General features: G+C 44.1%; 1 protein-coding gene and 1 long non-coding RNA gene across 2 annotated transcripts in view; one reads left to right on the top strand and one right to left on the bottom strand.

The window, feature by feature from the left end:
- LOC148189162 (uncharacterized) overlaps positions 1-11,939 on the top strand; it is a 120,564-nt gene that overhangs the window by 83,318 nt on the left and 25,307 nt on the right. The window lies entirely within an intron of this gene.
- igf2b (insulin-like growth factor 2b) lies at positions 3,951-11,295 on the bottom strand. The gene is made up of 4 exons (XM_088080003.1): positions 11,085-11,295; positions 10,047-10,201; positions 8,334-8,508; positions 3,951-6,907 (listed from the first exon to the last, which is right to left on the bottom strand). Exons 1-4 carry the CDS (start codon positions 11,157-11,159, stop codon positions 6,671-6,673), a joined length of 642 nt encoding a protein of 213 aa, XP_087936129.1. The 5' UTR covers positions 11,160-11,295; the 3' UTR covers positions 3,951-6,670.

The raw sequence follows: 11,939 nt of genomic DNA on the forward strand, positions 1-11,939 counted from the left end.
ACCACACTGGAAACCACTTCCCCCTTTGTTATGATTTTGTACGGCTTAACCACCTCATTTCCCATGTTCAGAATACAGTCTTTGTCGCATCCACATTGCTCTGCTGTTTCCGCCATCCCTGACCTTTCAATGGTGTGTTGACAAAGATACCAAAAGCCTCAAAATTGCAAAACTCTACAAATGTAACATCCCAAGCGCTCCACGTTTAGTATGCAAGTGGGCGGTATGGATCCTTCACATGCTTTTTAGGAGACAATCAGACACCGACCAAAGACAAACACTGGCATTGTGCAGTCGTTTTTTTGTGCCCAGATAATTTGTTTTGTCTCATCATTATACCCTTGAAGTCAGATCTTGTCTTTTGCACATTATAAACTGTGAGACAAATAGAGTTCAAGAATTGTGATTTTGACAACTTAAGCCATGCAAACAAATAAACATCCTCTTCTCTTCTCCACACACAGTTTGTGCAAAATCCACTAAAACTTCCGCTTCATTGTTAATATGTCAGAACCTACGGTTACATAATTAGGAAAGCTTCCTCGCAGCTCCTGGTTGATTAGGAATCAACAATTAGATAGTTTTGTGGGGCGCTGAAGAAACACAATCCCCTCTTTATACTCTGGCTTTGCTGTAACCATCTCCAAGCTCATGCAAGGATGTAGAGTGAATTATATTTTGCATTATGAAATTAAGCTCTTTGAAGGAAATTAGCCAAATGGTTACGTTTCTGTGTAATTAACGAGAGAGAGAGAGAGAGAGAGCGCACAGGATGCTGGAGCCCATACACACGACAGACAGGAGTTTTGACTATTCCAGGGGGCCAGTACAGTTTGTCCTGGCCATAGAGGTTCTGTGCTATGACCCCCTTTCCCTCTGATTCTCCCTCTCTCTGTCTCTTTCTCTCAATCTCATTCCCCTCTCTCCATCCCTCTTTTCAGTCCACAGCAATTAGAGAGGCAAAGTGGGAAAAGAGGAATGTGTGAGCACGCTTTGTGAGGATTGGAAGAAAGAGAGAGGGAGTACAAGAGAGAAAGTGAGAGATAAAGAGAGAGGGAGAGATGAGAGAGACACAGAGGAGGGGAGGAGAAGAAAGGAGAGGAGAAGGCCTGTCTTAATTGGCCTGTGTGGCCACGCTGGGCTGTGATGGTCTGGGCTTGCCAAACCCTGTGCCTCAATAGTTGGCCTGGCCTTACATGCATCCCGTGCATCCGGCCAACCACAACTAACTCTAGTGTGCTCTTTGGCAGTTTCCAATGTCAGGCCTGGGAGAGTTGTGCCACCCACATCTACACTCCGCTCCACAGTTCAGGAGGCCTCTCTGATGGGGATGGATGCGTGGGTTTGGGGTTTATGGTTTATTTGGCTCCCCAAGTTTAGGTTGAGGTGGCATTTCTGTGCTCTTTCTATTGTTTACTTATTTAGTATAATGTTATAGTGATTTAATGTCTAGGTTCCGCATTTAGATGCACATGTAAATTTAAATTTGACAACAAGTTAAAAATGCACCTACCCAAATTACATACATACCTTCAACACAAGAAAAAAATCTTTTCTGAGTTCCACGTTGTTCAGTACTGTTAATGTTTCTGCATGACTAACAATTAATACTCTGTAATCCAGACAATAAATCAGAATCAGTTTCCTTCCGTCTAACTACATCGACTTTTTTAGACGATGCCACACCTCTGTGCGGCAAAGATCTAACCTTCAAATCAACAATCAAGGAAAACAAGTACATGTCTTGGCGCACTGTGGCCCGGTTTGGCTTGTTTTGGTTGACTTATGTTGTGCCAGACGCTGCTCTGTCAGGCACAGAGGTGACATGACGAGCCCTGGGGACCAGAGAGTCCCTGATCTCATTACCAAGCTCTAGAGAGTCTTACTATGTATAAACACCTGCAGGGAGCAGACTCAGTCCCAGAGTGGCTGCTTGAAAACACACACGCACGCACGCACGCACACACACGCACACACACACACACACACACACACACACACACACACACACACACACACACACACCTGCCAGTAGGTTAAAAAAGTCAGAGTAAAGTGTTTTATTGGAAATGACACCTAAAGTAACATTGTGCGAATAATGCATTTATCAATAAAAGAAGCAATGTTGCAGAATTCACTTGGTGAAAATATTTGAAGATTTGCAAGTGTTTGCACGCTAGTTCAGTATGTGCATGACTGTGTGTGAACTTGTGCAGCCTCTAGCCATCCTTCAGAAATGAACTATTTTTGACAGCATGCACTCTCAGCTGAGTGTTTTTCCCTCTTTTTGCAGGGGGGTGGACTTCATAGCAGGGCAATAAGGTTTCATGAGACAGGCAAAGGTGATTTAATTGAGCGATTTATGACCATTAAACACAAAATGTAAGCTCCTTTACTATGACAGTCGACCAGCTTCTCAACTTTCCCTGAAGCAACACATGTGCATCTCATCAGTGCGAGGCAGAACACTGCAATAACACCAGACAAAAAGAGATTTCTGCTTCTCCTGGTTGTTAAGTTCAAACTCTTTGATGCCGACCTAAAACAGAACAGAGCTACAGCAGCAACTCTGCTGCACCAAGATAACCCCAGTGCTCGAAACTGATCCATTCTGGGAACCAAGATACTACGCTGTAAATCTGCCCGGTAACAGACAACCCAAGGGTGGGTGTGTGCATGCATGTCAACAATGAAAGGTCTTGCCATTTTCAGAATATGCATGTGATAATTTGAGACATGTTGGTTACTAAACTTAGCCACTGAAGTGGAGCTTGCTCCAGTAGTTAGCAAGCCGCTGGAGGATGGAGGGATGGATGTACGGATGGGTGTGTCAGAGGCAGTGAGAACAGCTCAGGTTTAGTGTGGCATGCAGCGGAGGAAGGACTGAGGAGTTGTGGCCAGCCTGCTCGCCACTCTGTGAGTGCTGATTTTCACTTTGGCACACTGTGCCCTATCAGAGAGCAGGAGACAGACAGACAGAGACAGATGGACAGAGACAGACTCAAGAGATGGAGAGGGAGAGAAGAGAGAGGGGGAAGAGGGGAGGATGGGTGAGAGGAAGAGAGAGGGTGCTAAAAGCAGCTGGAGATTCTCTGCAAGGCCTTAAGATGTAATAAATCATTTACAGGGTACATAAGGATTAATTGATATAAAAAGATTTTTAAAAATGGCTCTCAGGCTCAACACACAGAAAAGTGTAAAACCCGCGCCCGAGACAGGCAAGCACACTGAACAAATCTTTTAGACATTGTATGTTTGATAAAATGTTTTTGTTTTTTTATTATTGATATTAAAAATGAAAGTACATGAATTGTGCATTTCGGACGTTCTAGCGTGCAGAGGTTAAATCAATAAAATACACACAGGCTGAGTGAGCTACTGACACAGAAACAGTTGCCATTGCTCGGCAAGGTATCTCTTCATATTCAGCGAAAAGAAGTGGTTGTCTTTCACGCCATTCATAAGAACACTAGAGTTGCCTGTTTGAACATTACAATAGTGAATGAATGCAGTCCTAGCAGGAAAATATAGAATAAAATAGAAAATAGAATAATTATATTATCAATAATAATAATAATAATAATAATAATAATAATTGCACTGCCTGCTTTGTTGCACAACTGAAGTAGAATATAATTAGAGATAGGACGCAGCCTTAACAATTGAGATCTCTCTGACAGAAAGAAGATATAAAGTATTGGCTTGACTCTTCACCACAGCAGAGCGAGTATCCATTAAGTCTCCATTTCATGGGTGATGCATGACACAATAGAGGAGGAAACTATGATGTGGCACAGAATGACCTTGTATCTGACATGGGCCTCAGTGGTTTGTCACAGAGAGCTGTATCATTGTGGCCAGGTGTGGGTAACAACCTCAGCTGGCCTTCCACAACAAGATTATCACTGACACTCAGTAACTGCTGCACTTCTCCCCTTGGAGAGCATAGATTGTTTTTGTTTTGTTTTTTTTTCCTGAGTGCTTCAGAAATGGTTCAGCGTGATAGCCCTTCATCAAATGCATAATGGATGGATGATTGGAAGATTGCTGTAGGGGTGAATGCTCTGCTCTCCACCCCACACCATGCAAATACAGATACATACTGTTGATGCATAAGATTGGGGGCATTGTCTTTTACAAACAAAGAAAAAAGAACAAACAGACAGACAGACATACAGACAGTGAGATGTTGAGCGATGATATGCTCTCTCCTTGATCGACAATGACCTTTAGGTGACCTTTGATGGTCACTTGCATCGTAGCAACATCATTACCTCCAGTTAAGGCATTGACACAACGACTCGTGTAAGTCACATGTAAGCTAAAACCCTAAAATCTACAACTGACCAGACATTTACGGCCTCATGACCAACACGACATCTGTGGCACTGGCACATAGGCAAGATGCTCCATAGAAGATCATAGGACACCATGCACAATTACAAAGACATGATTTAATGAAGGACTGATCATTCCCCCGCCATCAATACTAAAGTGGCTTCAAAAACATAGTGGGTTTGAGTACAATCAATGTTGAACAGTTATTTTTATCCAATAATAATAAAGTCACTCATCGATGCTTTCCTTTTTCACAGAGTACCCCTGACAGGCTTCTGGAAATCCATGCAGACCAACGTATTCAGAGTATGTGCCTATTTCTGTGACATAACATGCCTAAGCAATCCAGGCTATGCTGCTGTTAAAATATTAATTTAAAGTAACTATGGCAAACGAGAAAGGAAGAAGAGAGAAAAAAAAGAGACATTATTTTTGGTACAAAGCATCTACAAAAAAAAGCCTTACAACTCCAATTGGAAAACAGAGATCATACAAAATAAATCCGTCAGTTGAGCATCAGTGCTACGTATATTATTTGGACCAATTTTTCAAATATATTTTATAACAAAATAAATAATGCCTTTATACAGTGCCCTTATTTGTATTTCAACAAACAAACAAAAAAGCTTGGCGGCTCATTACGCAAGATACAGCTCAGACTAAAGGAAAATAATATAACGTCCCTGGAAACTAATTATATATCTATATTTATATATTTATATTTATATATTTATATATATATATATAGATATAGATATAGATATATAGATATATATATATATATATAGATAGATTGATGTATATATATATATATATATATTCAAGTATTTCTTTTCAGGCCAAAGCATGTGAATACTACTGATATACAATAAAAATAAAATGTTAGTTGACATTATTGCTGTTTTTTTCCCTTTGAATTGAAATATTGTGCCTTTCTTTAGAACTGCAAAATAACATCATAACCATGGAAACAAAAATAAAAGCCTAACTTGGAAAAACAGGAATGTCACGGTACCAGAAACTGACGGGGTTTTCCTTTTTTTTTTCATTGACACATTGATATGAAAAGAAAACAGAAAAAAAGACAAAATAAAATATAATCATCATTATCCCACTTGCTCTTTGTCCATGCCATGTTACTTCCTGTCAGAGCAGTCTGCAAAGCCATGGCAAACAGGAAGTACTGTCCCAGAACTGTGGTACTGTCCCAATCCAGGCGGTCCATGGTGTCCCATATGTGTCCTCCCTGCACTGCTCCCTGTGTCTGGCAGGGACAGGACGACCAGGGGCTTGGGTCTCAGGTCCCCTTGCCACTAATGCTGGCAAGCTAGTGATGAGCAGCCGCGAGCACTCGCTGTGAGCCTAGACGCCGACACAGCCCGTTTCTTTTCTCAGTGACACTTCCCCCTTGACATTGCCACTGCCAGGAGCTCCCCCATATCCTTTATCTTCCTTTTTTCAAAAGTCACACTTTCCTTAAAACGGAAAGTTTTAATATTCATTCAAAGAAAAAAAAAGTGCTTTTCAACCTCTTCTTTGAGTCCATTCCCAAAGCTAGCACCATGACATTTTTTTAAGCTACACGTTCATTGTTCATAAAAAAATAGTGCCATTTTTTTCTTTACTTTGACGTAATCCGTGGCAATGTGCAATTTTGCAGACTCTTTTCTGCTTTTTGTTTGTGATCAAAAGGTGCTGGAACAGGAATCTAATTTTACAAAATAATTCCTTACAGTGTGGAAGTCCCTTTATTGGTAGAGGTGCAAACTAATAAGAAAAAGAACTAACAGAGATTTTCTTTTAGCCTCAGGAAAAAAAAATGATGTGGAATGGATTCTTTCATGCAAGCTGCTCTTCACTCTCAGTTGTCTTCCACGAGGACAAAAAAACATTCCGCTGGGTGTCCTCTTGACACTTGCAAACCACAGATCTCTTTCATCTTCTGTTCTCCCTTCCCTTTTCTCTTTTGCTTAAGGATCCACCTGAATTGCATTCAGCCGAATTAACTTTTTGTTCATCGTTTGTGTTGGTGCCTTTTGTGTCAGTGACTGAAAGAGAGAGGGAGCGAAAGAGTTCAGACAGGAAGAATGTGAAGGCATGTTTGTGTGCCGGAGGAGGGTGGGTGGGTCTGAGGGGAGAAGGGGGGCATTAGAAAAGGGCCAGGGGGTCAAGAAGTAGTGGACGAGATCAGGGGGAGGGATTGGTGGGCTCGGACAGGGCAGGGGAGGTCAAAGAGGACTGCCACAGAAATGACGTCAGAGACAAAGCTATAATCCCCTAGTCTTTTTTTCTCCCTCCAAACTCTTGTCTGTGCAAAGGGCTGGCAGCGGGCTCATTTGTGGTTGACATAGTTGTCCGTGGCAAGCAAGACGGGAGGAAGTTTGCTGGGCAGGCTGATCAGGGGCCTGTGGAAGACCACCTGCTCCTCGGCTTTGATCTTCTCCGCCTGCCTCCGAAACTTTTTGGCTCTCAGGATGGCGGGGACACCCCTCCGGAGCCGCTGGGCCGCCTTCCTTTGCCACACCTCGTATTTGGAATACTTCACGGTCACATGCTTCCTTGGGACTTCCTATCGTGGCGTGCAGGCGAAAATAGAGGAAAAAGGGAAAAGAGGGGGTCAGTTCATTAGTTGTGATAAGACACTGTGCAAGTGCTTGTTACAATGGAGGAAAGCCTTGTTTATGTTGCAAAAACATGAAGTCATTGTTGGGCTGGCCGAATGGAAATCAAATGTCATTCTTATAGCGCTGAGCGTCATAACAGACTCGCCTCTCCTCCGACTTGCCCTTGTTTTGGTTTCCTTGACTGAGAGAAGCTGTCAACAAGCTCTTAGTTCAGCCTCTTTAATATACTGTCAAAGGGAAGGGCGGTCACTCGCCTCATATACATATGAGGAGCACGATGTTGCTCCCCAAACGACCCGCTGAACTGACTAACCTCCACATAAGCACATTGTCATTTCAAAAACCTCTATTCTCATGCAGCAAAAACAGTGTTAGGTGTTTTGCTGAGCACCACAGATTGAGACGAAGTGGGAGTGGAGGCAGTGAAGCTAGGATTTATGTGTGAGTAGCCAGTGCTCCATCTGAATGGCTTGTTTTGGTGCTGCCACTTGAGGAGTGTTTATCCCCCTTCATTCACTCCAGGCCTGCTCAATAGCCTAAGAACAGCTGGCCCTCAGAGCAGCCTGTACCCATCAACTCTCCCTGCCCACACAAACTAGGGACATGTCCCAACTAATTCCCTTACAGCCTTTCCTCCTTTTTTTGCATTTAACACAGAGGGTACATTACTTTGCTCTGGACATTTGCAGTATTTACTTAATGTTTTTGTCTGCATCACCTCATGCTGCTCATACTGATTTTCTAACAAGTCAGAGCAGAAACATTATAAACATCTTTCCAGCTTTGTCTAAAAACAAGTTTCGAGGGATTTGAAGAGACCTGGACGGCAGCCACAGCTCAGTCTTGTGATCGCAGTGAAAAGACCTGAAACGCTTTGATGATTCCCTGCATGTTTGCGACATATGCAGAGAAGCTCTGCTGGCCAGGTCAGGTGTTTTTGACCACACAGATCAAAACGCATGCCAGTTTTTCAGTCAGATTTCAGACAGGGAGCTTGCTGTTCCGTGACTAATAATCACACACTCAGAACACACTGTTTTGTTACGGACCAGCAGACTCTAACATCTCACAGACTTTCTCTCTCTTTCTCTCTCTCACACACACATAAGTCGTAGAGTATGACTCTGCCTTTTCCTACTGTGTCTGTCTTGATGTTTTTCCATGATGCTCAGCACTTTACATGGAGGCTAACTGCTTACCAATGACCATTTTAACAAGATAAACCTGTCTTTGCGTGGGTTTCAGTCTGTTCTCGGTGTCAGGGACATAGGGGTGAGGCTCAGAGGTGAATGGAGACGCAAGAGGAGATGGGGAGGACAGATATAGAACTGTTTCCCATACTGGTGTGTTGTTGTTGTTGTTGAGACGTACCTGTTTTAGTGCGGGCATCACGGGTATGACCTGCAGAGAGGTGGCCGACACGTCCCTTTCAGACTTGGCGGGTTTGGCACAGTACTGCTCCAGCAGGTTGAGGTCACAGCTACGGAAACAACACTCCTCTACGATCCCACGCTGGTTGCGCCGGGCGCTCCCCCTACTGGTTGGCCTACCTGAGGAGGAACACAATGAGGGGATAAAGAAAGGCAATGAGGAGGGTGAGGTTAAGGCCTGAGAACACAGCACACTGGCATCGGTAATGAATCGAGGTTGTTTGCGGGGGATTACTTTGACAATCACAGCAGTCCACAGAGCAAAGAGGATAAAAGGAAATCTATAACCAACTGCAACAAATCTTTTTGTTTGTAGAGGATAATCTGATTAGGGCTATCTGGAAGTCATTTAATGAGTGAATACACAAGTAAACACCCCCGTGCTGTAGTCGCCAAAAGAGAGTGATGGGAGACAGACAGCTGAGCTCTCAGACAGACCTTTGAGTGGGCAAATACATAAAATGGAAACTCTTCTGTGACCTTGTCCTTTGTCAAGTCAGCAGAGATAAAGAGGATGAGGAGGGAGAGGAGGGGCAGAGAGGTAGAGAGAACAGGAGAAAAGAGAGAGAGGGTGTGTGAGGGTCAAAACAGAAGGGAGGAATGCAAAACAAAAGAGTTGGGGAGCGAAGACAGGGGAGAAAAAGGTAGAGAAGAATAAGGTGAGGGGGTGGAGGGTTAGCATGTTGCACAGGGGAACATTATCCGCGACCAATAAAAGGCCTTGTTTGAAGTCCTGCGCCCAAATCTCATGAGAGGGGAAGGCTAGATTTGATTGCAGGAAGAGGAACATGAGAGAGAATAAGAGGGTGATCCAGGGGGAGGAGAAGGAGCAGCAGAGGAGGAGGAGGGAGCACATCTATGTTGGCCTAAATTGGATAATGATCTTTGTGATAAGTGAGAAGCTTCAACACAAAGATGCTGCCTGTCTGTCAAAGGTGAAAAGCAGAGGACAGTATCGTTATCTTTTTGCCTGCTGCAGATGAGGAAGGTGAACTCTTATATGACACAAACAGACAGTGCAAACAGAAGCTTATCCATTGGCGGATTAACAGCCACCACATTCACATAATGCTTTACAGCTATTCCCATCAACCACCACAATGGAAGCAATAATTAGAATTGATGTTAATGATCCGTCCTCTTAACCTGACATCAAAAACACCCCCCCTTCCCTCCCTCCCTCCTCCTCGTCGTCTTCCCTACCCCCTCCTCCTCCAACTCATCAGTGTAGTCGCCTGGCCTGGGAACACTGGTGCTGAGGTGACTGGTATGCCTCTTGGGGTGCTATTACTTTACTGGTAAACAAGCGGCCCATTGTGTCGCGCTGTGTCGTGTGTGCCTTCACAGCTCGCCGGCCTTTCATATGCAATGAGAGGTATGGGCTGTTTGCAGAATGCGCACACTCAGCAGAGCAGCCTGGACGAGGTCTTAGGACACACAGCTGGCTATAATCTCTCTCTCTCTAACACATACACACTCTCTGTCTTCCAGTAAGTGTGTGTGTGCGTGTGCGTGAGAAAGAAAAATACCAAACAGGCATAGCCACAGACAGAGCGATCAGCTATCCAAACAGATGTGCGCGCACGGACAACAGCGAGACTCAACAGATTTTTTAAAAATCGTGCAGCCCGTTGTGCAAGCTTGGTTTGAAAACCTACTGAAATAGAAGCCTCTGTCTTCACAGACAAACTGCAGCGCATCCACCAGCTCTCCCCCACACAGCGTCTCTGCCGAGGTTACTTCCACAACGTAGAGCGTCAGGGCCAGTGCAAACAACAGCGCGCGACTGGACGAAGACATCTTCTTGACCTGCAGACACACAAACACAAAAAACACACATTGCAGAATAAAGCAGATGCAAAAACACGATTTAGAAGTGATGGCATTTAAAAGTAAATCTCAGGTGACAGCCAGATGTTGCCTTTTGGTGTGATATAAGAGGGTCCACTCTTTACGCGTTCACATTTGCATGCTTGCACAACAAGTAAGACTTCACATTTAAATGCATTTTATGTGTATCGACCTACTAGGTGGGGAAAGGGCCTATTGCATGCAACAAATGATGCAAAATGTGCAGTTTCTCCTTCTCCGACTGTTATCAGCCGCTGTCACCGTGTTGCACCTGAGAGAAGTGCTTATTCTGGAGGAAAAAAAGTAGACGGTATCTCTTGCGCTTACACTCTTACACAACTCCCCCCAGAAGTTGCAAGACCGGCTGCTCGATAGTTAACTATCCGAAAAGCCATACTCAGCATATATTTCCCCTTGCTCACCCTGTGGTGAGCTCACTGACCCTCAGACCTACCGCCCCCTATCTGCCGACGAAAAGACCAGCTGTTTGCTCTGAGTCCAGCGAACGGCATCCAGACGAAAGAGGAATAAAAAAAAATTAAAAAGAAAAACTCTTTCTTCTTCTATCCTACCGGGTAACCTGTTGCACGAATGCTTTGAAAGCTTCAGGCGCACTCCATGTCATTTGCACATCTTCAACTTTCTCTGTTGCATGCAAATTAAGAGATGTCCGGTGGCAAATATTGCACAAAAAATTATGCGATGAATGCATCTGCTCAGCCCGAAGCGGTTTTCTTTCACTTATAAAGCCAAGAGAACACGATTCTACCCCTGCCAGAGGTCTCTCGAAACCCGCGCAGCAGAACCGGGGAGTATAAAACTATTTGCTCCTTCTGATTACCTTCATTCTGCTGCTCTCCGTTCTCCGGCAGGTGTGGCAAAGTGAGTGGTGTCCGTGTCTTTGCTGGGTCTCCATGTCAGTTGGCAGTAGTCAAAAAGCGTTGAGGGGGGTTATTTGGTTGGAGAGATTGCAGGTGAGTTAGTTTCCCAGTTGGTGCGGCTATAGAGATGATGTGTGAGAGGCTGCTGTCCCAAAGACCAGGCGACAGACAAAACTTCTCAGTTCTTCTCATTATATACCAAAACACGCCCCTTACACCCACACCCCACCCCTCGCTCCTCCTCTTCACGGCTGGTAAAAAAAAAATGATCCAGGGACGTTTTATGGAAAAGTGCTTAAAGGGAGCAAAAGCACAAAAAAGGGGAGAGAGAGAGAGAGAGAGAGAGAAAGAGAGGGAGAGTCAGAAAATATGGAACAATTCCATAGGCATTTTCCACGTTTACGCACTGTAACCTACAATCACAATGTTTACACACAGGACGCAGACTGAACAAGAGTAGACGTAATTCCTCAGACTCCAAGAAAAATGTCAATGTCTCCGCCCTGCTGTAATTAAGATTAACTATTCAGAGTGGAAGGAGTGTGGCCGAGGACTGTGGCTTTCCTCTGACTCAGGTGGAGATGTAGTCATCGGGGTAAAAGTGTCTGAGTGGAGGTTGATAACTTGAAGGTTGTCCTATCTGAAGGAAGGAGGATGATGCAGCAGTGACTCAATGATGCAGAAAGACTGGTCCTTGTGAATGCTCCAGCATATGATGGAGAAGAATATGTTAGGTTGCTTACAAACCAAAAAATAAATATAAGATAAATAAATAAATAAAAATCTAGTTTTTCACTCACACAGAGTGGATTACT

This window comes from Plectropomus leopardus, chromosome 7, assembly GCF_026936395.1.
Source record: "Plectropomus leopardus strain MGB_pleo_1.0 chromosome 7, ASM2693639v1, whole genome shotgun sequence".
Lineage (NCBI taxonomy): Eukaryota > Metazoa > Chordata > Actinopteri > Perciformes > Serranidae > Plectropomus > Plectropomus leopardus.

Coding starts and splice junctions, on each gene's coding strand:
- igf2b (XM_088080003.1), bottom strand. CDS start 11,159: ATGGAGACCCAGCAAAGACACGGACACCACTCACTTTGCCACACCTGC. Junction 10,202..11,084: donor CGGAGAGCAGCAGAATGAAG/GTAATCAGAAGG, acceptor GTGTGTCTGCAG/GTCAAGAAGATGTCTTCGTC. Junction 8,509..10,046: donor AGAGGCTTCTATTTCAGTAG/GTTTTCAAACCA, acceptor CTCCTCAGGTAG/GCCAACCAGTAGGGGGAGCG.